This window comes from Rhinolophus sinicus, chromosome 13 (genome assembly GCF_057876585.1).
Source record: "Rhinolophus sinicus isolate RSI-liver-muscle chromosome 13, RSI-T2T, whole genome shotgun sequence".
In the NCBI taxonomy this organism is placed as follows: Eukaryota; Metazoa; Chordata; class Mammalia; order Chiroptera; family Rhinolophidae; genus Rhinolophus; species Rhinolophus sinicus.
This window is the reverse complement of record NC_142513.1, coordinates 60417932-60445104: the sequence shown is the minus strand read 5'-3', so window position 1 is coordinate 60445104 and position 27173 is coordinate 60417932. Positions and strand designations below refer to the sequence as shown.

The 27173-nt window shown below is 51.5% G+C and overlaps 1 protein-coding gene, 1 long non-coding RNA gene and 1 other non-coding gene across 12 annotated transcripts in view; 1 reads left to right on the top strand and 2 right to left on the bottom strand.

The window, feature by feature from the left end:
• Positions 1–499: 499 nt before the first annotated feature.
• On the bottom strand, positions 500–4745 carry LOC109453638 (uncharacterized). 8 transcript variants are annotated; one of them, XR_012491459.2, is made up of 5 exons: positions 4557–4744; positions 3920–4026; positions 3605–3820; positions 2522–2677; positions 500–819 (listed from the first exon to the last, which is right to left on the bottom strand). It is a non-coding gene; the product is annotated as an uncharacterized LOC109453638 (long non-coding RNA). The 8 variants fall into 8 exon arrangements; XR_012491460.2 differs by having other exon boundaries at positions 4563–4744; XR_012491456.2 differs by having other exon boundaries at positions 3605–4026; positions 4557–4745.
• On the bottom strand, positions 1641–1765 carry LOC141568376 (small Cajal body-specific RNA 15). Its single transcript, XR_012491520.1, has one exon.
• A 77-nt stretch (positions 4746–4822) lies between the features above and the next one.
• The window catches only part of AP3B2 (adaptor related protein complex 3 subunit beta 2), a 34274-nt gene continuing 11923 nt past the window's right edge, over positions 4823–27173 (top strand). The window contains exons 1-16 of one of the 3 annotated variants that reach the window (XM_074318321.2): positions 4823–4841; positions 5420–5480; positions 10771–10950; positions 11208–11464; positions 12062–12122; positions 12221–12293; positions 12794–12998; positions 20504–20579; positions 20706–20780; positions 21049–21144; positions 24542–24702; positions 24947–25013; positions 25118–25300; positions 25389–25672; positions 25918–25972; positions 26286–26357. In XM_074318321.2, the coding sequence (XP_074174422.1) occupies positions 12230–12293; positions 12794–12998; positions 20504–20579; positions 20706–20780; positions 21049–21144; positions 24542–24702; positions 24947–25013; positions 25118–25300; positions 25389–25672; positions 25918–25972; positions 26286–26357 (1338 nt within the window). In that variant the 5' untranslated portion in view covers positions 4823–4841; positions 5420–5480; positions 10771–10950; ... (1 more) ...; positions 12062–12122; positions 12221–12229. Of the gene's footprint in view, positions 4842–5419; positions 5481–10770; positions 10951–11207; positions 11465–12061; positions 12294–12793; positions 12999–15763; positions 16074–20503; positions 20580–20705; positions 20781–21048; positions 21145–24541; positions 24703–24946; positions 25014–25117; positions 25301–25388; positions 25673–25917; positions 25973–26285; positions 26358–27173 lie in introns of those variants that run through there. The other 2 variants (XM_074318320.2, XM_074318322.2) reach the window with 2 other exon arrangements.

The window sequence follows — 27173 nt, the reverse complement described above, 5'->3', positions numbered from 1 at the left end:
GTGAAGCAGTCCTCAGAGACAACTTAGTAGTGTGTCCCATGGATGCCACTACACAGACACGCCCCTCATCTGAAGGTTCTGTTAGCTGAGAACTCTTTCACTCTAAAACTTCCATGTTTTCCAGCACACTCAAAAACCTGACACAACGAACACCTCCCATCTCGTCTCAAAACTCTGCCTTTTGGTGTCAACGGCAGCTCAGATTCCTGAATTGACAACTCATGTTGGCAACCTTACAGCTCATTACACACACACACAGAGACATGTGCCTGCCCTGCCAAACTGGATCACTACCCTGAAAGGAGGGTATCACTGATGTAAGCACAGAGATGCTTCAAGTTATAAACAAAATATACCTGTGTGTATGTTCAAAACTGCAAAGAAATTATGGAATAAGAAGTAGGATATCACAGATAAGGCAGGTTTGATTTCAGGGTTCTAATAGGCTTTATGTGGTACTTCACATGTAATCTGAACAGGGATAAAACTTGACACCTAGAAGGGTTGGGTAGAATTTTATTTGACCAACAAAATATCATCTAGAAGTGGCTTTGACATTTGAAATCCACTTAATTTAAGCAAGGCAGATGACTAATTTCAAGCATCACAATTACTCAGCATAAAGAACTTTTGTTTAAACTGTGCCTCATTTTCTACGAGAAGAAAAAATAAATCTAGAAAAAAACAAAACAAAAACTTTTGTTTCTTTGTAAGATATTCCAGTTCCTTAAAATACCATGAATAATCTGCTGAAACTAAATTTCAACAAGGGGCAGGATTTACCTCAAGGCCACGTCCACCTGCAACCTGCTGATCAATCTGTTAAAAAACAAAACAAAAAAAGATTTTAAAAAATCAGACCATTTTAGCCACAATCTCTGACACTGGGCAATTAAAAGACATCAAAGTCCGTTCTCTTCTCAGCTTTACCTATATCACTTTATAACTCTTGAACAGTTATTCACATGAGCTTTGGGTTCCATCAACAAAGAGGAAAAAATATGTAAGCCCAGAATCTCAGTGTAAACTAACATGGGTTTAGTGATTCAGAATACTGAGGTTTTAAGGCACCTTTATTAGATGGGATTGTAAAATTGGTTAGACTTGGGATATAAAATGACATTGGTTTCTGGTTAGATTAAATTGCCTTTTACTTGGGAAAGTGTATGTTTCATAATTGACCTGCTGGTTCAAACAATGATATGCAATCACTTGTATCACCCAATAAAATATTTCTGAAGCACATGCTTGGTCATCATGTAAGCAGAACTGCATGGGCCGTGCGGCCTGTTTCTTAATACTGCTCATCCTCCAAAATTTGTTCCAGTTCTGCTCTTATGTGGCTCACACACTGGCAGCGGCTCCCAGCACAATTCACCACGATGTGGTATTCTGTAAATGAGACTATGGAGGTCTCCATCCAGGGAGGTTCAGCTACCAGAAAACTCCCTGGACCCTCTGAAGACTGTACCCCAGGAAAGGTCCTCGCCTCTTTCCTAAACACCTCCTCCCATGTCTAGTCACCTTCCTATCAATGAGTACAGGAAGATCCTCACGGGTTCACTGTCCTTCTCCACCCTTTCTGGTCTGTAAATTTACTAGTGTTATTTTCTATAGTAAGACAATGGAAAGCGTGTACTTGCTGTTGGTAGATAAGTAGGTCTTGAATTTGTTTTTCAAACAAGACCTGTTCTATCTACCTTTTCATTTAGGAGGCTAAACGCCGAGTCAGCTTGACTTCAAGGACTCTTTTGTTCGTCTCCAGAACATGACCGAGTCTAGCTTTTAAAGCACAGTCCTCACATGGTAAGGTATTTAGGGAATGAGAATTTATGTTCAAGCTTTAAGGGATTTGACTCGTACATGTTTGTTTCACCACAATCAGTAGTTAACAGATGTAAATTCAGTCAAGATCAGAGTCTGGGATGTGGAAAGAAGACTCCAGCCGGTCAGTATCTTTTCTTTGTAGAATGACCTTGGATTCTAACCTTGCTGAGCCCGTGCTCATTCCTAAGCTTACGTGTGGGTCTCTTGTTTGAAAGCAGATGCCGTTAAATTCAAATAGACTGGATTGGAGACAAGAACATAATCCATTCGCTGGGAAAGCACCCACCCACCAAAATGAAGGTTTCCTAGCTGTGCAGTTTTAGCAAAGCAGGAGCTTAGTTTTTATAGACAGATTTACTGAGTTTATACGGTATTTCTTGGTAAGCCCATCCTGCTACTCTGCCATTTAGATTCCTACCCTCTGACTTCCTTTCATGTCCCATCCAGTTAAGGTGGAGAGGGGCAAGGAGAGAAAGAAAACGAGAAGCACTATCCAAAAGTAAGGATAGAGCTCTGGAGAACGGTGTAAGATACCTGACACTGTCGTACGTACAATTTACAGTTTAAAAACCAGCCACATATCCCTAGGCACCTGGACTTGTCCCCCTGATGCCTCTATAGCTCAAAAGTCACTTCTTGGAAGCACTGCCTAATTCCTCCCTCTCCCAGGCTGAGTTAAATACCACACACTCACCTTTTTTAGAATACTTAAGTGGCTACACTCCAGCTATTGACCTGCGTCTACTTCACTTGATCATAAGCAAATCACAGGCAGGAATTGTGCCTCCATAATTTCTGAAGGAGCAGTACACAGAAACAAAAGCGTTCTGCTTTCATAGAGCTCAGATACCTTAAAAGAGAAAAGAGACATCAAATTGTCTTCCAAATTAAAAGTAAAGCCACTTCATTAGAAAGCAAAGCAGCTTCCAAATTTGTGTGGGGAGGAGGTTAAGAATACAGTGGAATGCTTCTCAACCTTCTATTCCAGTACACTTGTGGGATATCCATTTGTGTTGCTTGTGCCTGGAATAAATACAGGTCCCGGAATACAAGATTGTGCTTGTTATTCCATGTTTAAGGTAATACCTGTGCTCATGTCACAATCTTTGCAACATCTGTCTACATCTTCTCAAATTTCTTTGAAAACATTTGCATAAAGCAGTTGTTCTTAAAGTGTGGTCCTTGTAGGGTCCCTGAGATCCGTTCAGAGGGTTGGTCAGGTCAGAACTATTTTCATAGTAAAACATCATTTGCCCTTTTCACTTATTTCATGAGTGTACAGCACAGTTTAACCAGAGGCTACATGACATGTGAGGACATTTATCTCTCTGACAACTAATGGAGTATGTGCTTCTATATTCTTGTGTTTAAAAACATTTATTATTTCTAACGCTATAAAAACTACACACACACACACACACACGATCTCCCACATAATAAAAGATCTTTGGAATCCTCAATGATTTTTATGGGGGTCCTGAGACCAAAAAGTTGTAAAATCGTTTATATATTCATGGCTTCCTTACAATGAAAAAATAGTTGAATGAGTCCTTCAGTAGTGTGATTTCCCCTATGTGATGCTAACAGTTTTTCAGTATTTGCTAACGAACGGGTTGCTTTCACCCTCTAGGGCTTGCTCACTACCCTACAAGACATTTCCATTTCATAAAGATGATGGCGATAATACACAATACATGTAAACAGCACAAGTGCCAAATGCAATATTACTTAAGAAGGCAGCTGAGATCTGACTGCAGTGCATTCTACAGCACCTCACCTGGACTTGTGGGGAATTTACAAGTTCCTTGTAGCTGGTTTCTGATGCAGATGGTGTGGGTAAATACCTCCACAGGTTATTATAGCAAATATTCATAGTGAGAGCTCAGATGAGAGCATTAAGTCTTTCACATATGAACCCCAGGCCTTTCTATGTAAAGGTGTATAACAGGTAATAGAAGTTCCATCTTCACATTTTGTTACTCCATATATGTTGCTGAACAGGAAAAAGCAGAAGCGACATGACTCCTTTCCATCCACAGAGTTATCGAAAATGTAGATAAATGACACATTCTAACTCCGACCCAATACTGACTGCGTTTCATGTAGTCATCATTCTCTTCACTGCTCCTCACTCCCCGCAAAAGATGAATTCTTTATCAAGCCAGAGAGCCAGTACCACGTGAAGAAACGAGTTCTGGGCTGGAAATGAAGAAATACTGCTTCTAGTCCAGGCTCGGTCACCAACAAGCTTTGACTTCCAGCCTGTCTCCTCTCACTTATGTTTCAGTTTACACTGAACCAAGGGGGATGGCCTAGGTGGCTCTGTCCTGCCTCTGACACCAAATGACTTTGCTGGCAGATTCAGGAAGCTTAAAAACTAGTGTGTGTGTGTGTGTGTGTGTGTGTTTCCAAATTAACGTAAGAGGGGCTGCTGCCTCAAGCAGCACACACGCCAATTCAGACTGTCGGGTTCTCTACAGGCCCGCACGCCGCATTCTTCCGCGACACTGGTTGTCACCTATGTGCCATTCACCTACCGAATTCTTAAACTTTAATCAGTGTGTGTTTCTCCCTTCCACATTGATCCCCACCACTGCTCCGTGAGCAACCAAGCTCGTTTTTCAGACAAGGTCAAGAAAGCCGAGCACAAGGAGTTAAGATGAGATCGAGGTCTCCGGAGGCGCTAACCACCCCCCCACCCCCCCACCCCGCCCCCGACAGGCACCGACCCTTACTCTCCGCTTCTCCGCCTCATCCCCGGAAACCCCGCACGCCAGCCTGCTTTCCTCCTAGGACGCTGCTGTCACCCGCCTCGCTGGTGGCCAGAGGTCGACCTCACTCTACACGACAAATGCAGCCAACTCTTTAGGAACTGATCTCGGTCGCAAGTCTCGTCTCTTTCCGGCGGAAAAGAGTCCATCCCGGCTTCCGGGACGTGAGGCGGAAGTCCCGCCCGGCGCAACAGTGACGTAGAGGCGCGTCGGGGCGCCGCGCGCAAGTTCAGAAAAGATGAGGCGAGTGTATCTGCTTGTGAGGGGATCCAGTAGCCCCGTGGGGTTCGAGCCGAGGGACAAGGGACAGGTGGACTGGAGGACACTGTTGCTGGGTGTGCAGAGTGGGGAGAGGGCCGGGAGCCCTTCAGCGGGGCCCGGGAGAGCGGCTTGGAGACTCTCGTCACCTCAAAAACTCCCTCCTTCCCCCCAGGCGTCCTCCCTCACAGATGCCCTGTCGCTTGCTTTGCTCCACCTGCCGCTTGTGGCATTTAGTCTCGTGCTGCCTTGGTTTCCCTGTGTAGCTCCACGTCTTGCCGCAGTGGCCACCGCTTTCTGCGCATTGGCTGTGCCTCTTAGCAGCAGGAGCGCGAACGCGCAGGGTTAGTCCTGACTAGTGTTGCTGGGGGCTCACGCATTCGTTTCCCCGGGGAGGGAGGGAGCGCCTGCAGAGCCCCTCCGCTCGAGTGGGGACGAGGCACGGTTGGGGCTAGGGAGACACATTGGACATTATAATTGTCAGTGAGCTTCCTAAGGCTGCCGTAAGGAAGAACCACAAATGAATTGGGTGGCTTAAACAACAGAAATTTATTCTCTCACAGGTCTGGAGGCTAGAAATCCGAAATGAAGTTGTCAGCAGGATCATGCCTCCTCTGAAACTGGGTAAATTCCTTGCCTTTTCCTAGTTTCTGGTGATGTCCAGCGGCCCTCGGCGGTCTTTGGCTGGCAGCTGCTTCGCTCTGTTCTCTGAATGGCATTCTCTCCGTGTGTCTCCATCTCTGTGTCTCTTCTCTTAAAAGGATACCAGTCCTCTTGGATAAAGGGCCCACTCTTCTCCAGTATGAGCTGGTCTTAACTAACTGCTTCTGCAAGAACCCTGTCTTCCAATAAAGTCACACTGTGAAATTCCAGAAAGGACACGAATTTTGGAGGTGACATGTCCAACCCAGGACAGCTGTCAAGGCAAGCCAACAGCTGACCAATAGTTGTAGTAGGAGTGAATTCAAGTAGTTGCACGGGACCCGAGACATTTTCATGGACCTTTGGGCTATTCCTGTGATGGTGGGTAGGATTTGAATGTGCCATCATAGCATTGTAGGCAAACAAGTATCACAGACGAGGAAGCACGGGGTGAAATATAAAATAGGTTAAAGCAAGAAAGAGCTTGCGTGGAGGCTGAAAAGCTTGGAATCTATATAAAATGAGGACTAAATCAGTGTTTGGGCAGTGGAGTTGTGCTTTCGAGGTTAGTTAGCAGCTTGAGCCAAACCTACTTTGTGTTACTTATTCCAGATTAAGAAATCTTAAATCCTATTTTCTGACCTTATCCTGTGCTTTTTCATCCTGGTGTCTCTGCTCATGCCGTCCCTTATTCCTTATGGTGCAGCTGCCATCAAGCTGCACAATTTTCACTTGTCAATTTTTCTGTCATGGAAATTGTACTGTCGCGTAGGGTGTGGGGAGAGTTATACAGTTTATTTTATAACATTAGCATCCCTTTCATACCAAAATCTGACACACAAAAAATAGCACAGTAAAAAACTAGACACCAAACTCACATAGATACACACACAGCTCAAAATGAAAATATGCACATTCAACCCTGCGTGCCAGCTGGACTAAGAGAGCATTGATCCCAGCAATGATTTAACATGAGAAAAACCTGTTGGTATGAATCACTGTATTAATAGTTTGGAGGTTTTGAAACTATATGATCATCTCAACTGATAAATATTTTCTGAAAAAGTTCAGTATCTACTTTGATTTAAAAGAAAACATTTTTCACGAAATGAGAATAGATAAATAGCAACTCGATAAAAGGCACTTAGCAGAAATCTCTAGTAAACATCATACTTAATAATAAAACATTTCCACTAAAGTCAGGGAAAAAATAGAATATCCACTTTCACTACTGATATTCAACATGATGCTAGATTTTCTAGCCAATGCAATAAAATTAAAAATTAAAAAACACACAAAAATATTAGGAAAGGAAGTGAAAATATTTTCAGATGATAAGGTTTTCTTTCTAGAAAATGCAAGAGAATGAAATGACAAGTAGAACTAATTAGATGGTTCGAAAGGCAGCTAAATAAATTAACAAAAACTTACTTTTTTTTTAATATCCCAGTAATATAATAGAAAAATAAAGCCAATATAAATACCCTAAACAAAAGATGTACAACACTTATGGGAAGTATGGAATATTGAAAGACATTAAAAACCCAAGTAAATGTAGATTTCGTGTTCCAGGATGGGAAAATTCAGTGTATTAAGGATAGCATTTTATCACAGATTAATAAAATGTTTTGATATGGTGCCTGTTAAAATATTAATAGCATCTCAAAATAACTTTATTTGGTCAAAGTATGTTATCTTGATACACTCTTGGGTGCCGTTTATTGATATTTTATTTAGAATGTATCTCTTATGAGTGGGATTCGTATATAGAGTTTTGGAGGGACGTTATGTTAATCAGATGTTGGTATTTAAAATTATACTAGATAAATTAGGGAGTATTTCATATTTTTCTGTGGTCTGAAATAATTTAAATGTACAAATATCTGGTCCTTTAAAGCTGACTAGAGAACTCAGTTGTGAAACTGTATTATATCCTGTGCCCTTATCTAGTGGATGGGGCATTTGGGTACCCGGGGAGGCCCGTGAGGGGAGAAGAACCGGTTCAGAGAGCGGCACGAGTGGCATGGCTGGCACAACAGGTGTGGGGTAGGGACTGAACTCCAGGAGGAGTGAAAAGAGGGTGGGTGAGGGCACCAGTTATCCACCCCAGACCCCAGCCTCACAATCTCTGGCTGTCGCCTGTCCCCAAAGCTTCCAGGAGCAGGATGTACTGGCTCAGACTGGCCTAGCTGTTCATGCTCAGAACAGGGCCCCAGGGCTTCCTGCTTGGCTCCTGTGCCTGCCTCAGGGGTGACCGCTTGTCCTCCCTGCTCTGGCCACAGAAGGCGGAGTGGCCACTGCAAGGTGAGCTGCTTGGGATTCAGGTAGAATCACTCTGCCGAGAGAGAGGGGTGACCAAAGGCGTTGTAAAGGAAGGAAGGACCAGAGCAGGGTGTGCTGAGGTCCTGCTCGGCCCCAGCAGGGAGCCCTGACCCTTGTTCTGGCTGAAGGTGGCCGGCTGGGAGCACTGACCCCAAAACCTTGCCTCTCACAGAGGAACCCTTTGTCCAGGACTAGACTGAAGGGGGACGGGAGTGGCTGGCAATTCAGGTCAGACCATAGCCCTGGAACCAAGGGCTGCCAGGTTAGCCCCACAAGGCCTGTGCTCAGCGACAAGACCCCACTAGGCTGAGGTCCTGCAGTGGCCACTGGGGGAAGGACAGGACTCTGGGCCCCAGAGAAACTGCCTGCCAGCCCCACACCCAGTGTCAGGTCACCTCACCACTGTGTTTTTCGGAAAGCTCAGGGTGAGAGGAGAGCACTCCGGCCCCCAGCAAGGAGCCCGAGAGGGTGGGCAGCATTGGCAGGCTGAGTGTGTGCTCTGGGCTCTTGCTCACAGTGCCAGGGCCTTGCTCCTTTTCCTTGCTTGACTCTGCAAGCCAAGGGGAAGGGTGGCTGTTTCTCTGGGTCGGTACCTCCCAGTGATGGGGTCTTAGGACGGGGTGCATGCAGGAGGGGCAGTACCGGACAGTGGTTAAGGTCATGGGCACTGGAGCCAGACTGTCTGGGCAAGAATCCTGCTTCCGCCACTTACTAGTCTGTAACCTTGGCAACCTCTCCTAGCCTCAGTTCCCCCATCTGTAAAATGGGAAAGACAACAACAGTATCTTTCATGACGTTGTTGTTAGGGTCAAATGGGGTTGTAGCATAGTTTCTGGCACTTAATGTCATTATGGATGGAGCAATCCATGTGAACCCAGGTCCCTGATCTGAAGGGGCATCTTCTCACCCAGACGCTGCTCAAGTCCAGGGGCCCAGCTGATGATGGTCAGGGTGCCTCATCACCCCACCCCGCTGGGGAACTGTCAGGGAGAGCCCAGGCCTTTCCAGCTGGGTGGTTTCCTGAGAGCTCTGGGGCGGGGTCACAGGGAGGCAGCCAGCCTCTGAGGGCCCATTGTTCTCTGAGCTGAGGGAGATGCCTTCTCTCCACCCCGCCTCCCCTGACGCCCAACTCTGCACGCTGGGGAGCAAACGAAAGACAAATAAACCCTTCCCGTCTCTCCTTGTCCAGCTCACAAAGAGCTCTCAGTGCCTCACAAGGTCCTGCAGTGCCCAGGCTTTCGAACTTGTTGTCCCCTGTTCACAGATGCGGACGTTGAGGCCCAGAGGAAAGTGGTTTATTTGATGTCCATACAGAAAAGTGGCACAGCCAGAACCAGATCCCCAGTCCCATGTCCAGTATTGGAACAGAGACTCATGGCATCTCCCACAGACAGCCCCACACGCCGAGGGCACAGCCTGAGGGGAGAGGCAAGTAGGCTGGGGCCTGGACCGCACTCCTCAGCAGCCAGGTGGTGACAGCGGGTTTTTTTCCCTCCCTAGATGAGCTTCACCTCCAAGGTAACTAGAGCAGAAGTCCTCAGCTTGTCTTCTCCCCAGGTAGGATGTCTGCTGCCCCAACAGGCCAGGGGAGTTCACCTTCTTCCACAGTTGTGACCGCTGCTTGGCCCAGTAGGTACAGGGGAGAGGGAAGCAGGAACCAAGGTGCCCTCCCTACCTGGTGCAGTGGGGGAGAGCGTGACTAAAGCCCAAAGGACTGCAAGTGACTGGCTCCTCCCTGTGGTCTCCTGAGGTGCAGGGAGATGGGAGGGGGAGCCTGAGCCTAGGGTGACCCAACGTCCAGGTTTTTCTGTGGTTCCAGAATGTGGTTCTCTCAATTTTAAAACCTGGAGGGTCCCAGGCAAACTGGTATGACTTGGTCACCGAGTCTGGGAAAAAGACTCACCCAGTAATGAGAGGACTGGGGCCGGAGAGACAGGGGACGTCGGGGACAGGAGAGACATAGTGGTTGGCATCTGCCATGTTGGCTTGGGCAGCCCCGCTCCTCGTTTCCTTATGGGTTGTAGCCACACAAGTCAAATCGTCTGGAGTCAACCCACTCCCTTTCAACAAAGATGCCCAGAGATCTGGGGGTGATGGGCCATGTCCTTCTCGCAGCTCCTCTGCCAGCCCAGGGGAGCTCATGCCCAGCAGGCTCTACCCTCACCCCCTTTCCCAGGCTCCCTGAGACCAGAGGTCAGGCACAGCCCAGAGAGTGCGGTCGTCTTCCCAAGTCCCAGAAACCCTCTGTTCCCAGTAAAGATGGGAGAAACCCGAACTAAATGCATTCCCTGTAGAGGAAAAGGCAGTCGGAGAGTTGACTAATGTTTAGTACAAAGGGCACAAGACAGTCTTGCAGGCATACAGTAAGCCGTGTGTATGTACTCCTGCAAGCTCTGTGAGCCTGTTTCTTTATCCTGAAAATGGGCCCACTGTACCCATCAAATGCATTGTATTATGGGTCATACAAGCAACTGCTCAATAGACATTTGTTGGAGGGGTCTTTCTCCACTCACACTTGGGAGGAGACGCCCGTCCTGGGTCCAGATCTCATTCTGGTTTCTCTCTTCCTCCAGATCTTTTACTCAACCCAGGTTCCAGCTGACAGTCCATGGTGACACACAGGCCACAGTGACGATAAAGGAGATGGTTGGGGAAGGGGCTCCTCCAGAGGGGAGGGGAAGAGAATGGGGCAGCTGGAAGTTGAGATGAGAAGAAAACTTGGATGAGAAGGAGGTCTCGATTGTTGGAAACAAGGGTTCCCAGGGGTGGCTCGGGGCAGGATTTACCTGTGAGGTCCAGGCCTCTGGAGTCCTCAGCACAAGGAGGCAGATGTGGGGGAGTAAAGACCTTCACTGGGGCCTCGCCTCAAACCAGGTTTCGCAATGCCCAGGGGAAGCACCTGGCTTACGTCACCCTAGCATGTGCAAACGTCTGGTCCCTTTCTCCACAGGTCCTGACTGGGGCCGTCATACCATTCAGTCCTTCCTCGCTGGGTCAGCATAGGAAGTTGAGTTGGAAGGCAGGGACCCTGAGCCTGGAGACCTCTTCCTGTTCATGCTGATGTCCCCCACCGCACGCTGGTGTCCACGTGGGCATGTCCGGCGGCCACGGAGAGATTATCCATTCCAGGGTAAGCGTCTCTGGCTGAAACAGGCCCTAGTCTGTGAAAAAGGCTGCCCACCCAAGCCCCGCTGCACCAGTGGGCGGGCCACAAGGGAAGGATGACCGTGGTCCCCAGATGAGGGCGCGGGTCTCTGGAGATAGGCGCTTGGGCCCCAGGGTACGGGGCTCAGGACCTCCGGGTCCTGGGACACAGCACAAGGTCGCGTGGCTGGGGTCACAGCACCTAAGCCCAGGTGATCGACACGTGCTCTGCGATCCTTGCAGGCAAGAATCCAGGTGGCCACCGGCTGCCCCTGCTTCTGCCTCTCACCAAGGTGTATTCAAACCGTGCCTGCTTCTGCGCTCCCGCTCGTGTGCTGCGTGGACTCAGTGGTGTGGAGCCGCCTCCCTAGTACTCTACGCACCCCAACTGCGTGCACTTCGCGCAGCACCCACTGGGCCTGGAGCTCAGCCTGGACGCCCTGCAAATGGACCCGAGTCCCCTTCGCTTGGTGAGCGGGGCCCAGCCAGCTACCCACACGGTATGCCATCCGCCTCCTGAGCCGCTGAACAACTGCAGCCCACCAATGCGCTCCTGCAAAATTCACGCCCTCCCACGCACCCAGACCACGTTCCTCAAACTCAAGGCCCGTTTCTGGCGGACAAAGCCCCAAGAAGCAAACTAGGCCTGCCCACTCCAGGGTTCCACTCGTAACCCGGGTGCCCACTCCAGAAGAGCTCCCGCTTACAGACCCCAGCCCAAGTCCTGATCAGCCCCATTTCTGGTCCCCCAAGGGATCCAAGGCACCGAGCCCAGCTCCACCTGTCTGGGCCGCGCCCCTTTCCACCCAGCTCACCAACTCTGGCCCTGGACACCTGGGGATCCTGCTCTATAGATCAAGACTCAGCCCCACAGATTCTTCCACTCTCCAAGTCCAGCCAAGAGACCCCAGCCATCCAACCTAATGCCCCAAACTCAGGCCCAGCTAGATCCCATCCCTTTCTCCAGCCGGGTCACTGCTTGCCCTGTAGGTCCAGGCTGTCTCTCCTTGGCACGCCTCGGGCCTTGGGAACTGAGCTGGAGGGCCCCTGCGATCATATCGGATCCTAACCCAGCCTTTCTTTCCCTTCCTTCCTAGGTGTCAGTGGCTGTGGACTTGACCGTGTAGACTATGCTGGACCTCAGGACCTCCCGCGTGGGTATGGGGCCTTCAGAAATGGTCATTAAATTTTTCCAGAGGTGAAGTCCAGCTTCACCGCCCCTCTATTTTGTCTCTGTCTCTGCCCATGGCCTGCAGTGGGCTCTTATGCTCTTGGACCGACCAGCCTTCCTGAAATTCCATCACTTCCAGGAAGCCCCCTGGCTTCCAGGTGAGAACCCAGGACATTGGCCCAGATTTTGTAGGAAAAGTGAAGCAGGTAGAGGGAGCATCCTTGGTCTCTGAGGCCGGTCTCCCTGTGCGGAGCTCTAGGGCCCCCCCCCCCCACCTTCGAGCACAGCCTTCTCTTCAGCCCCCCTCTTTCCTTCCCCTGAGTGGGTGAGCATCAGTGCTTGTGTGTGGAATGAGCAGAGCCCCTAGAGCCCGATCCACGGGGCCAGGTGGGGTGGGGGGGAGGGCGGAGGTGAAGGCTACCTAGATCCCCGGAAGGCTGTGCCATCATCAGTTCAGCAGCCACCACCCACCCCAGACCTGAAGGTACATGAGTCCCTCAAAGGGCAGGCAACACCCTTGGGGGGGAGGTTTGCGGGGTGGGGGGGTGGGGGCGGAGCTGACCCGTGGACACGCCCCTCGCGCCTGGCACGGGTGCCTTTAAGAACCTCGGCGCGGCCCTGATTGATAAATCGGCGCGCGCTTCCTGTGCCTCCGCAGACTGCGGCCTCTGCAGAGCGCAGTGCACCGCTGCCGACCTGCCTGTCGCCTGCACTCGCTTCCTCGGTGGCCCCGCTGCACCCCAGCCCCCCATGTCGGCCGCCCCCGCCTACAGCGAGGACAAGGGCAGCTCCGCGGGCCCCGGGGAGCCCGAGTATGGCCACGACCCGGCGAGTGGTGGCATCTTTTCCTCCGACTACAAGCGGTGAGGGAGGCGCCGGGAGGGTGGGCAGAGGGCTGGGGCCGCCCAGGCCGGGCCTGCGCCCCATCTCCCAGACGCGCCGGCACCATGGACAGCGCCCGCCCGGCCCTCGGCCAGGCCCGGCTCAGGCCCCGCCCCGGCTGCACGACTGGAAGCCCGCAGCCCACTCCCAGGCGGGGCCTCGTGACCTGGTCCCCAGGCCTGCACACTGGCGAGGGGCCGACATGGGTCCTGCGAGAGGGGTGGAGGCCGTGGGGGATGGGCCAGCCATCTGTTCCCGGAGGAGTGACCCTCCCTGCTCCAGGCGGTTCTCTTTGTAGGTTTGGATTACAGGTTCCCAGCCTTTCTCCCCCCTCCCCCCCCCGCGTGGGAATTTGGCTGCAAAGCAAGTGGGGAGAGTTCAGAGTTCGCGAGGAAGGCCGACCCGGGGTATAAACTAAGAGCCTCCCGGGCCTGGCTCCTCCTCCAAACCCATTTTCCCTCATTCTGGTCCCCACGTTCTCATCCCCATCTCTTATCTGGCGCTTTGCTCCTACAGTTTAACCCCACCTTAACTTCCCTCGCCCCCCACCGCCTCTGCCTTATTCCTTCATTTGTTCCTAAATTCTGAAACAAGCATATTTAAGGACCTTCTGTGCAGTCTTGTTCTAGTCACTGTGAATACAACCATAAACATAAGATAATCCTTGTCCTGAAGACAAGCCCAGTGACAATTCTGTGTAGTGGGGACAGTGGGAAGGGTGAGAGGAGCTGGCCCCTGGCCCTGGAGAGTGGAGAGTGAGGGACATTCCAGATGAAAGAGCTTGTAGGAAGGTGGGACGTGAGAGCCAGCTCATGGGTTTTGTAGATGCAGGTACAGTGTGTCAGCGTCACCCTGCAAACCAGTGGAGTAACCCGAAGTGAGGGTGGGGTGATGCCAGGGTTGTGGGGGGCTACTGAAGGGTTCCAGGCAGGTGACACCAGATTTGCATTTTAGAAGGATCGCAGGCTGAGCTGTAGAGAAGGGATTGGAGAGTGTGCTGGGCTGAGCAGGAGGCAAGTGGGGGTGGGGGGTTGACGTTGGGGGGGATGATGAAGTTGGGGGATGATGATGACCTAAAATAGGGGAGGGACAGAGGATTTGAGGGCTACTAAGGAGGGGGAAGCCGCAGACCTGATGATTAATTGTAAATTGGTGAGAGGAAGAGGCTGGGAGAAGACAGGGATGGTGCTGAGGTGACCAGTTGCTGCAACTAGATAGATGGTGCTATGCAGTGTGATTGGACATAAAGATGTGACAGGGACATTTCTGGGAAACAGTGTTGAACCCAGCTTTGGACATGCTGAGATGATGAACTTGACATTCACGTCTAGCTGGTAGTTGGATATTAGGATTTGGATTCCAGGAGGGAGGGAAGGAGAGTGAGGGGTGGAGAGAGTGAGGGCGGGAGAGAGAGAGAACATTAAAGCCACAGAAGGAAGTAAAGACGAACCCAGGGAAAGAGTATGAGTTTAGTCTGGTGTGAACAGGTATGAACCCTGAAGACAGCAATACTAGGGGTGACCAGAGAGCAGGGGCACAGTGTTTCCAGGTAACTGAGAAAAAGGGAACCAAAAGGCAGGAGGAAACTGAAATGTGATTTCAAGAAGGAAGCCGTCAGTGGTGTCAGTGCCCATCGAGTTCAGGTCAAACAAAGAAATTTGTGACCATGGGTTTGACAAAGAGCAGGTCAACCCCTCCTTGCTCCCTTCCCCACCTCCTGCCCTGGGAGAGCAGTTCTGGCAAAGTCCAAGGAGGAGCTCGATGGTTCCCCCCAGGATTCTGTTGTGTACTTTGCAAACACACAGGAAAGTTGAGTGAGTAATACAGTAAATACACCTGGATTCCACTACTGTTGACATTCGGCCGGCTCAGCTTTATCTAACCATCTAGTCGTACATCTTTCGGCTGAATCATCTCAGTTGCAGACATTGTGCCCTATATTCTGATCAGCATCTAAAGTGAATAGATAAGTGAATAGGAGCTGAAGAAATAAAACACAGTGAATGGGAATTTTGCTGTCAAGAAGTTTGCCTGTAAAAGGGAAAGAGGGAAAGAGTTGCTGGAGGATAACGTTGGTGCAGGGAGGCTTGTTTATTTTCTTTGTGTTGTTATGTTTGCTTGGGTATTAGGATGGGAGAGCCTAGAGCAAGTTGAACTGCCGATGGGGAAGAGCCAGTAGAGAGGGAGAGGCAGAAGGGAATGGAAGGAGGCACAGAGCCCTGGGTGATGGGACGGGGAGGCTTCCAGAGCTGGGTGAGAGGCCTGGGAGGGCCAGCTCTGCCCAGAGGGAGGAGGAGAGAAGAGTGAGATGTTGGGGAGTGCGGGCGAGTTTTATCTAAGGCAAGGCTGTGGGTGGGAGCTGGAGGAGGATTGAGGGGATTTGAAATGACAGTGAGTAAAGCCAACCACAACTGCAGGGAAAGGGCAGGGGGGACGAGCTGAGATGTGAGTGAGCCGCTGGAGGGGTGGTAACGGGTGGGGGGACCTGGCCTGGTAGGGAGAAGGTGAGATAAGAGAAGGCAAGAGGGGTCGGGTCTGGGGGGGGAAGGATGGACCAGATTTGTGGGAGGCCTCTGTCGGGATCAGCACTCCTGACCCCCTAGTCTCCTGCCCAGAGATGGGGGTTGGCTTAGTCCCCAGTTCCCCCCTCCTGATCCCTGTCTGTGAGCAGTGAAAAGGAAACCAGAGCCTCTCTCCCTGCCAGTGTCCGGTTTCGGAGTTTCGAGGGCGGGCCGTCTGGTGACAGTGACAGGTACCCGCAGCTCCGTGGTCAGCTCAGCGCCATCCCAGAGCCGGCCCTGGTGCCCGATGCAGCGATTCCTGCAGCTCCCGGGCGCGGTGGTGAGGCCAGGGGCCCGAGGGGCCTGCGCGGCTGACCAGGAAGCTGCCAGCCCTGTGCTGGACCCCGAAGGGGGGCCCCCACCCTGGTACCAGGCCCTGCAGCCTGAGGAGCTTCGCTGGCTGCAGGCCCCCGAGGAAGACACAGCCCCCGAAGCGTCCCCGGAAGGACCTTGCCCAGAGCCTGGCCAAGGCCACAGTCAGAGCCAGCCACTAAGGTACAGAGGAGCCCCCGGGACCCAGCTGCCACCCAGCCCAGACTCCTGCAGTCCGTCGTCCCCAGGAGGAGGAGGACTGGACTGGCATTTAGGGTCCTGGTGGGATGGGTGGGGGTGACGAGGCCCGTAACTCCCCGGAGCTCTGTAGGGAGGGTCGTATAGTGCTGGAGGAGTGAGGTGCCACACTAACCTAGGATGGGTGCCCGTGAGTTTTGGGGACACGATAACGCTCAGGTATAGTTTGAGCAGCCTCTCCCTGCTTGTGAATTGGAACTTGTGAGGGGACGGAGGAAGGTGTCCATGGGGAGGTGAGCACGCGTGGCCTCCATGCCACCCTGAGTCCCTCAGCCAGGCCAGGGGTCATGTCAGAGTGGTGAGCGTAAGGGGATCTGACAGGGAGAGTAATGTTTCATGGCCTCAGGGTGTTGCTGTGCATCTCGGCCTCGCCCTCCCTCTGGGGAGCATAGCTGGTGAGAGACTGGGGTGGCCTCTCCCCAGGAGGGACTTGCTGTGTGTTGGTGGGCATCTGACAATCGTGCCTGTGCTGTCGTCTGGAGCCAGCAGGGGCTGGAGTGTGTGCGTCAGGTGGGGTGGGGGCCCCAGCGTAGGCCCTGCATTTGGGGCCTATGCATTTGGACAAGGGCCTGTGGCATTTGTGGGTGTGGCGAGGACGCCGGGTATGAGGAACTCTGCTTTAGGGAACAGGCAGCGTTAAGAGAGATGGCTGACTCCCACTGCTCCCAGGGCAGGACCCCCGCCTAACCCCTCACAGGAGGTCACAGGATCCCTAAGGCTGGATGTGTTTGCTCTTAGAAGCCTCAGTTCATCATCAGGAATGTCAAATGGGAGGCCACTGGCCGTTTGGTGGAGTGACCGAGTTGTCAGAAGAGTGTGGGTGTGTATCTGTGTGAGGTGTCGGGGGAGTGTGGAGAGGGCTTCGGGGGGTATGTCTGCAGCAATGTGTGTGGGTTTGTGGACGTGTGTGGTAGCATTGAGGGGGGTGACGTGTGGAGAGTGTTTTTGTGCAAAGTGCCTGTGTATGCCTGTGACTGTTTCTGTGGGGGCTGTGGGTGTGTGTCTGCAGGGGTTTCTGTGGGTTTATGGATGGATTGTATGTGTGTCTGGGGGTATAGCTATGCCGGGGAGGTAGATGTGTCTTTGGGGGTCTGAGTATCTGTTGAGTGTAGGTATATCTGGGGGTATATAGGAGTATCTGTGGTACATGGGGGTGGTACTGGCGTTAGGTGGGGATGTTGGGGTGTGTAGGTGTCTGTGGGGTATAAGTAGACTGTGGGTTGTCTGTATGGAAGCTCCTGGGGGTGCAGTGTGTTCGCTTGTGTATTGGGAAGGTGGTGCCAGCTCTGTTATCCTTCCTGGTCCTCAGAGCGGCCCAGGCCCAGCTGGGTGGTCTGTACCTCTCTGTACCCCAGTTGTCCTGAGCTCAGCCTCCCTAGGAACTGACCGCCTGGTCTATGTTCAGGAGAGTGAAAGGTGGTTGTGCTCTGGACCTGGCTTGGCCATGGAGACTGTGTCTTCTGGTTTGGGGGGCATGCCCCCCCCACACACACACACACCCCGCCAAGTAGTGGAGGTTTAGATCGGCATGACGGGGCTGGATGTTTTCTGCCTCCACCTGACAGCTAGCAAGGCCTCTGGATTCTGGAAGGCATCATCTTTCTATTCGGCTTTTCATCCACAATCTCTTCAGAAAAACCACATTTTAAAATCCTCGGAACGTGACTTTCTCAGCAGCCCGTCTGTCTTTTCTGCTTGGATCTGTTCAGCAGTCACGCACACCTACGAGAGGCAGCCCGGGGACTGCGCATGGCGTTGGGTGCTTTTCCTCTTAGCGTTTGTCATTTACTCATGTCTCAGTGTCAGCAGGCGTCCCGTTGGCCTCTTTAGGACTATTTTCATGCTCATCCCTTTCCCAATATTGCTGCCCCCAATTTCTGATTCTCTGTTGTTTCTAAATGTTTCACTTCTGTGACGAGTTTTGCACACATTGCTGTTTAATTTGTACCATTGGTGACAGTTCTGGCTTCTCAGGCCTGGTCAAAAGCCATGGGTTCTCCGAGTGTCGTCTGGGAGATTAGAGAACACGCCGGTCCCCACACACAGCTGCTCTCACCACATTGTGAAATTGTCTTGGCAACATGAGTGCGTCAGTGGTCCCACAGCTGTGTAGACACATTTTCCCACGGGTTTATTCATAGTGTGTTCATTTCTTTGACTACTGGCCCGGGACCTCTGATTATGGTTGGGCAGGTTGTTTACTGCACATGGGCACCTGGTCAAGGAATACAACCCAGGATCTAGTCACTGAATAGGGAACAGCAGCTCAGCGCTGTGCCTTCCTGGCGGGGGAAGCAGATGGCGATCGGCTGGCAGCAGCGCTGACGGCAAATACTGGAGATGAGCCCTGTACAAATACATCAGTATTTGATCTGTTTTGAATGTTAAACTTTTATTTACCGTAGTCCCAATGTTTTACTTTTTGTTGCTGTTGTAGGTTTAATTGTGTCCCTCTCGAATTCAGATGTTGAAGCCCTTACCCTCTAGTAACTCTGAATGGGGGATATTAGGGATAAGGCCTTTATGGAGGTAATTAAGTTAAACCGAGGTCAGCAGGGTGGGCCCTAATCCTATATGACTGGTGTCCTTATAAGAAGAGGAGATTAGGACGCAGACACACAGAGGAAAGACCGTGTGAGCACACGGAGAAGCAGCCATCTATCTACAAGCCCAGGGGAGGGGCCTCAGGGAGACCAATGCTGCGGACACCCTGATGGCCGACTTTTAGCTTCCCGAATTGTTAGAGAATAAGTTGATGGTGTCTAAGCCGCCCAGTCTGTGGTCATTTGTGATGACAGCCGTAGCAAATGAATACAGCTGCCTTATTTTTTTCTTAAATGTGGTTTTTATATACCAAAGTTAGAAAAAATTAAACCTAGCCATCTGATTACTGATAGTTTTATGATCTTAAAGAGAAAAATAGTCCCCTTCCTCTTCCATATTTAAAAGTAATGTAATTATTAGATAAATGTGAGGTTGATTTTGGCGTGGGATATGTATACAAGTTAAATTCTTCGCTGCTTAGCTGTTGTCCCAACAGCATTTATTTGGGGGGAGGTTCTTTCTTTCACTGGTGAGTTATTCCTAATATATCAATTTAGATCCACTTATGGAGTGCCCCTCCTTTGACTTTCTATTTTTAACTTGGTATCATAGAGTTTTTGTCATTGTTATGTTGTTTTGTGTTTTAAATTCCAGTAGAGTTGTCCGTCACTGTTCCATTGTTCTCTTTTTTCCCCCAAAATATTCTTTGGAGTTATTACCTAGTGTTTTTTCTATTTTATTTTGTTTTCCAAATGAAATTTGCTGTCACTTCACAAAGTTTGAAAAAAATGCCTCTGTTGAAATTTCAGTGGACATGGCATGAAATCTATGTGTTGGTTTGGGGACTACCTTAGCTCCCCTCAGCCACGTACAAGGGGTCATTTATTCAAATCTTCATTTATTTCTCCCATGAGGTGTTTATAACCTCCTTGAATGGCTTGAATGTGGAGTGACCTATCGGGCCTTTGCTGTGATGCCATCTCACCGACAGGAACGTCTGGGACCCATACAGTCCTTAGAGTCAGCTCAGTTTGTGGGGTCAAGACCTGGGAACACACTCAGGGTGGGGCAAGTGTGTCCTGCTCGTGTTCTGACTCCCAGCTCTTTCCCACGGGTTCCAGGTCCTTCTCATCTATCCAGCTGGCCATTTCCTGGTCAGAGTCTATATCTTTCCACCCCAAACCCTGCCTCTTGTCTCCTGGCTCCATGGCCCTGGCTGTATTAGTTTCCCAGGGTTGCTGTAACAAAGCACTACAAACAGGGTGACTTAGAACAACAGAAATGTATTGTCTCACCGTTCAGGAAGCTAGAAGTCCACAGTCGAGGTGTCAGCAGGGCCACCTTGCCCCTTCCTAGATTCTGGTAGTTTCCTGGCAATCTTTGGTGTTCTTTGATTTTTAGATGGGTCACTCCAATCCTCCGTCTTCACATGACGTTCTCCTACCTCTCTGGCTGTGCACAAGGCCATCTTGTTATAAGAACACTGGACATACTAGATTAGGGACCCACCCTACTCCAATATGATCTCAACTTAATTACAATGAATCAGGTCAGCTTCTGGGGTCCTAGGGATTAGAACTTCAACATGTCTTTCTTGAGGGGGACACAATTCACCCCATAACATCAGCTGGCCGACATAGTTCTCCCGACCCCGAGTCCGCTGTTCTGTACTTGACTACTGTCCCCTCTGGCCGGGTACGTCCTGAGCCACCGCTGCCCACGTTCTCTCCTTTCTGCCTGGATCCGTCTGATTGACAGCCCCACCCCTACCCAGCCTGTGCCCTCAGCTGACCTCTGGTGCCTCTCCCCAGGCATGATGACCTGAAGGAGATGCTGGACAGCAACAAGGATTCCCTCAAGCTGGAGGCCATGAAGAGGATTGTGGCGGTGAGTGGGGAAGGAGGGACCTGCCCTGGGGGAGGAGCAGCTCTCCTCGGCCCCTTGTGGATGTTCCCCTGTTAAGTGCTGGCCCCTCCCTTCTCCTTCTCCCCCGACCTTGACCTTACCATCCAGATGATCGCCCGGGGAAAGAACGCCTCCGACCTGTTTCCCGCTGTGGTGAAGAACGTGGCCTGTAAGAACATAGAGGTGAGCACTCCCCAGTGAGGGGTCTCCATGCCCACCTCCACCAGGAAAAAAGTCAAGCTGGTCAGGGGTGAGGAAGGGACCCGTCCAGCCCCTGGGGGCCCGACCTGCTCAGAAATGTCACCAGTCCAGGAAGAGACACTGTCCACATGTCCCTGAACTAGATGTGGGTCAGAGTGAAGGTGGGGTACACGGAACTCTCTCCCCCACCCCGGAGGAATCAGGCTTGGAGCGCCAGTCCCTGCTGAGAAAACTGCTCTCCCCCACCCAGGTGAAGAAGCTCGTCTACGTGTACCTGGTACGCTATGCTGAGGAGCAGCAAGACCTGGCCCTGCTGTCCATCTCCACCTTCCAGCGTGGCCTAAAGGTCAGTGGCCTCAGCGTGCCTCCCGGGGTCTGGGCCTCGTGGGTGCTGTACTGCAGGAGTGGGCCTGGGACAAGCCTGAGCATGGGGGCAGGCCCTGGAGGCCTGGTCCTACCTGCCTTAGGTTGGGAGGGTCAGAGTCAGAGGAAATGACCAGACAGACCTTCAAGGGGTGGAAGCCAGCTCAGAAGGGGCCCGAGAGATAAAGCGAGTGCCCAGAGACTGTGTCTCCTCTCTGAGGAGCCTGTGGTAGTGGTGGCCTCAAATGCGGACCCTTTGAGCCCCTGACAATGGACCCCATTGGTATAAAGGAACTCTGGCCCGTGGCCCGGCAGAAGTAAAGCTCCTTAAGACAGGATTTCTTGAGGGGAGCCGCTGACTTGGTTCCTCACCTCTGGGTGTCAGAGCCTTGCCACTGCCAGGCTCACCTGGTCTAGGGATCTGGTGAGAACTATGACTTTGGAACCTTGTCACCTGGAACTTGGTAACAAAGACAGAATGGTTTACTGAAAACAAATAAGCTCCATTGAGAGAAACAGCAAAGTTGACCATGGAGGAGGGCTACCACAGACACGAAGGTTGGGTTCAAGATCAACACAGAGGATGTAAACACTTGACAGGTCCGTTTTCAGTAAGTTCAATATGGCCAGTAATTCCTCTAGAGTTGGAACAATTTCATTCGTCTTTTGTTTAGCACCAGAAGATGTAGGTGACTTGTCTCAGCTATTTAAACTGAATATTTTCACCTTTTGTTTTGTATGCGAAATACATGTAGTTAGTCCCCACTGGGTGCTTTTCTGGTTAGTAGAAGCTACCTCAAGCGTAAAGAGGCGATATCACTGCCATTCTGTTCTCTCTCCATATCAGGCTTTTCAGCTCAGATTACACCTGTTAATTCCCCTAGTCTTGACATACGTTGAGTTCAGATTCCTGTGACAGGTACTCTGAAGGGCCCAGCTCATCTTTTCATGCCCCCAGATTCTGTAGGTTGTTGAGCACATGGAGAATCGGCGGCCCAAACCCTGGTCCAGTTCAGTGTGCGATGGCCAGCAGGAGGGGCTTCTCCCAGGTGGGGTAGAAAGCCAGGGTACTTTCATACACCATTCATTTATTCACTCAGCAAGTACTTGGGTAGCTCTGTGCCGCAGTGTGCTGGGCTGTCTTTAATAGTCGAAACCACAGACTTGATCTCAGATCGGCAAGTAACCTTTTGGTTTGAGTCAGGGTTAAATCATCTTGTAAGAATCACTGTGGAATTATTTCACGGCCAGATTTTACATTTACATTTTTGTAGTTTCTGTATTCTTTTCTCCTTTTAGAAAACTAGAGCTCATTTAGTCCAACTCAATGCAGTGGTTTCCCTAGAACAGTGGTCAGCAAACTTTTTCTGTATCCTGCCAGATGGTCATTTGGGCTTCGCAGGCCATACAGTCTAGACCGTGCAACTACTCAACTTTGTTCTTGTAGTGTGAAAGCAGCCATAGATGAGTGGGCAGGGCCAGGCTCCAGTACATTTATATTTATAAAAAAGGCAGAAGACAGATTTGGCCCAAGGGCTGTAGTGCTGACCTTTGCTTTAGAGCGTCTCTCATGGGTCACCGGGTATGTCCAGTGATGGAGACCTCACTCCTTCATAAGGCAACTCGCTCCATCATAAGACAACTAACTACGTTTGTTTTTTTCTTTAAACTATTAATATTGTGTTGAAATCGCCATAACTACGATTTTTAAAAGTTTTTTTAAAGTTTATTTCAGACTCACAAAACGCATAAAGAATAATACAATGCATATCTATATACCCAGCTTAAGAAATGAAATATTCATATGCATGTATCTATTCTTTTACTACTGATTTCCATGTTCCTAAGTAATATATAACGTCATCATGTAAATGATACCATATCATATACGTGTTCCTCTAAAACTCCTTTTCTTTTTGTTGTTTTTGGGTTCTCCTGCACATTGGTACCAGCCATTTCCATCCAGGGTTCTCCCTTCTTTTTATCAGCCCGGGCTGAGGCTGTCGCTTTCTTAGCCCACTAATGTGGTTAGCTCAATTCAGACAAACCTTAGTTGGCAAGCAGACGATCTGGGCGTCCCCACATCCTGTCTTACGCAGTCTGTCCCTTGACTCCCCTGTGAACCTACTATATTTCATTTTATTGGTTTAGCACAGGTCCAAGCCAGCATGCTTCTGAATCTTAATTTTTGTCCCCCTGATCGTATGTCTTCCTCCAAGATGTTGATAAGCTGTTCAGACCAGGGTGGCAGACTGACTCCTATGGCATATCACGTTTCCAAGATGACACTGCTCTGTTAATAAACCTTCTCCAAGTACAACGTTTTACTAAGTGATGGATCTGTACAGTCAGCCATCATTTTCCCATTTTGTTTGGAAGGATCTTATTCACTAGCAAAAAACATTTTTTAATACCTTTTTCATGTACAAAGGGCTATGGTGATGCAGAGATGAAACAGATATGAATGCTGCTGTTAAAATGCTCACATACTCAGTGAAACAAAAGGCCTGCATTAAAAATGGCAATCCAGGAAATCTTTGGGAGACTCCCACAAAGGCCTTGCTGAAATCAAAATACATAGTGTTAATATCTACCAGCCTAATTACTCTTATCAGAAAGGAAAATCTTTTTGGGGGTAATTTCCTGTGATTCCATAATCATTTCCAAATAACATATTTTTCAAAAGGAAAATAGGTTTAAGCAGTGGATGCGATATGATTTGACTATAAGAAAACAGTCCTGCTTTATAAGTAAGTGCTTCTAAACCAGCTGTTTAAAAATCAATTCCAGAATTTTGACAGGGATTATCATTATTTTTACCTGAAATTTTGTGGATCTTCTCTTTCTCTGGTTTAGAGTAGCTTCTACCCGTTGGTGTTCCAGCACCTTCCCCATTGTCCTCCATCCTCCGAGATGAACAGTAATTGACAGCGGCTGCCGATGCAATCCCATGATTACAATACACTGTCTAAGGCCCTTCTCGGGTGTGTGGGAAGCAGTAGGAGCCGAGGGGGAGCCCACACGCTATCCTCTTTCAAACACTGGGAGAAGAGGAACAAGAGCAGCTTGGGAGAGGACCTTGGGAGAGGGGACTGTACGATGAACTCTTGAAAAGGGAGACGAGCTTGCATTTCTGGTAGTCACCTCGACTGCAAATGCAAAGACGTACCCACGCACACCCTAAGAAACGGGAGGTGTTTCAGGAACTTGAGGTGTTCTGAAAGTTTTTTGCTCTTTCTGAAAGTGAAGCAGCCCTGAGGTGCTCAGCGCTGGCATATCCGGACTCAGGACAGAAGGCAGGGTAGCACGGCGATGGTACCAGGGACAGTGAGCTGCACAGATGTGGCTTCTCAGGCTGCTGCTTCCACCTCCGCCCTTAGGACCCCAACCAGCTGATTCGGGCCAGCGCCCTCCGCGTCCTCTCCAGCATCCGTGTGCCCATCATCGTGCCCATCATGATGCTGGCCATCAAGGAGGCTGCCTCGGACATGTCCCCCTACGTGCGGAAAACAGCTGCTCATGCCATCCCTAAACTCTACAGGTATGCCCCAGCCCTGCCAGGCACACCTCAGGAGCGTGTTCCCCAGCCCCAGCGCCCCCCTGCTCCTTCCAGGTCTCACAGGCCGGCTTGGTGACTCCTCAGATAGTTTAGGACAGTGTGGGGACTGACAGGTGTTGGGCGATGGATGCGGCCCTCACCTCTGTGACTAGCGTTGGGTGCGGGAGGTGAGCCAGCCTGGGCCGAGGGGAGAGGCGCAAAGCCCTCTGAGCAGTTTCTCCTGCAGCTTGGATTCTGACCAGAAGGACCAGCTGATCGAGGTCATTGAGAAGCTTCTGGCCGACAAGACCACGGTGCGTAGAGGGGCGCAGGGATGGGTGGTGGAAAGGCGCCGCCGGCGGGACAGAGGCCCTTCGTTTCTGCCTGTGACCCTCCCCTGTCTCTGTCGGGTCCCCAGCTGGTGGCCGGCAGCGTGGTGATGGCCTTTGAGGAGGTGTGCCCAGAGCGCATCGACCTGATTCACAAGAACTACCGGAAGCTCTGTAACCTGCTCATCGACGTGGAGGAGTGGGGCCAGGTGGTCATCATCAGCATGCTCACCCGCTACGCCCGCACGCAGTTCCTGAGCCCCACGCAGAACGTGAGTGTACCGGTGCCAACCCCCGCGGCAGAGTGGGCAGGGAGGTCACGGGGAGGCGGTGCCGCTGCCCCACCTGTCTCCCCTCCAGGAATCCCTGCTGGAGGAGAACCCCGAGAAAGCCTTCTATGGCTCGGAGGAGGACGAGGCCAAGGGCCCGGGGTCAGAGGACGCAGCCGCCACGACGCTGCCCGCCCGGAAGCCCTACGTCATGGACCCCGACCACCGGCTACTGCTGCGCAACACGAAGCCGCTGCTGCAGAGCCGCAGCGCCGCGGTGGTCATGGCGGTGGCGCAGCTCTACTTCCACCTGGCGCCCAAGGCCGAGGTGGGCGTCATCGCCAAGGCCCTGGTGCGCCTGCTGCGCAGCCACAGGTGCGTGCGCGCCCCGCCCCCAGCCCCTGCTGGCCCCGCCCCATTCCTGGTCCCTGGGCACATGGTGCCCCCGCCCTCCGCCCAGCCCACCTGCCCCCTGCGACTCCACACCCCTGCCACCCCTCTGACCCCAGCTGTGCCCTCCCTCTGATGCCCTCCTCACACTGGTCCACTCCCCTTCCGCCCATCCACTGCCTCTTGTCCCGGCGGAGGGGCCCAGACACCGCTGACCACTGTCTCCGCAGTGAGGTGCAGTACGTGGTCCTCCAGAACGTGGCCACCATGTCCATCAAGCGCCGGGTGAGCACATGAGCGAGGCCTGCTGCCGTGGGCACCAGGGGCGCTGGGGAAAGGCAGGCTGGGGGCGTGCCTGGGCGGTACAGCGTAGTGAGAGGGAGACCCCCAATGCAGGCGGAGACTCGGGGGCCTGGATCCTGAGGGTCGCTGAGTGGGGAAAGCCCGGTGAAGAAAGACCCCGTGAGATGTGAGAGGGAGGAGGGGAGAAATTGAGAGGCGGAGGACGCGGTATGGAGGATACTGGGCGCCGGGTCAGGGGGGCTTGGCTCTGGAAGGAACTGCAGTGGAGCGCCATACGCTGCCTCTCTTGTGCCAGGGGATGTTTGAGCCCTACCTGAAGAGCTTCTACATCAGGTCCACCGACCCCACCCAGATCAAGGTCCTGAAGGTGAGTGACGCACAGACGTGGGGTGGCCTTTCTGCCCTTCCCCACTCAGATATCCAGTGTCACCTCCCTGCCTGCCCGCATCAGGCTGAGCCCCTAGCCAACCAAGCCAGAAGTGCTTGCCCAGGAAGCCAGACTAACGAGCGTGCGGGGTCTGCCCTTTGCCTAGACCTGGGGTGTACTTGCCACTTCTCTCCTATGAAGTAACTTGACTTTCATAACAACCTCAGGAAGTGTGCATTATCTCCATTTTATTGAAACATGGACCCAGGAAGGTGAGGTAACTACCCCAAGGTCAGGTCTGCTGACTTTAAAATCATGCTTTCCCAGCGCAGTCTTCTGTCTTCCACCCCGTGTCATCACACCCACACCCCTGCTTTCATGCAAACCTACGCCCACAGAAAAAGGGGCAGGAGCCTGTACCCCCATTCCATTCCTGCCCCGCCTCCTCATTACTGAGTCATTTCACTCAACAACAGTTCACTGCAGCCCCTCTGAACGCATGCTCTGTATCAGCCCCATAGCTAGACAGAGGGTACAAGAGAAAGCACGCTGCTGTGTGTGTGTGGGGGGGGGCACAGTCTAGCTGCAGTGAGCAGGAGGCATTGAGCAGTTAATCATGAAACCAATGTCAAAACCTATTTGTGAAATACGGTCTGAGCAGACAGTGCAGACAGCTGTCAGAGCAGAAACTAGCAGGACCTGATCTAGTCTGGGCTCAGGGAAGTGTTCTTTCAGGAGGCTAGGCTGGAGCTGATGCCCGAGAAATGAACGTGAATTATCTAGGTAAACGCAGGGGCCAGAATGGGAAGACGTGCC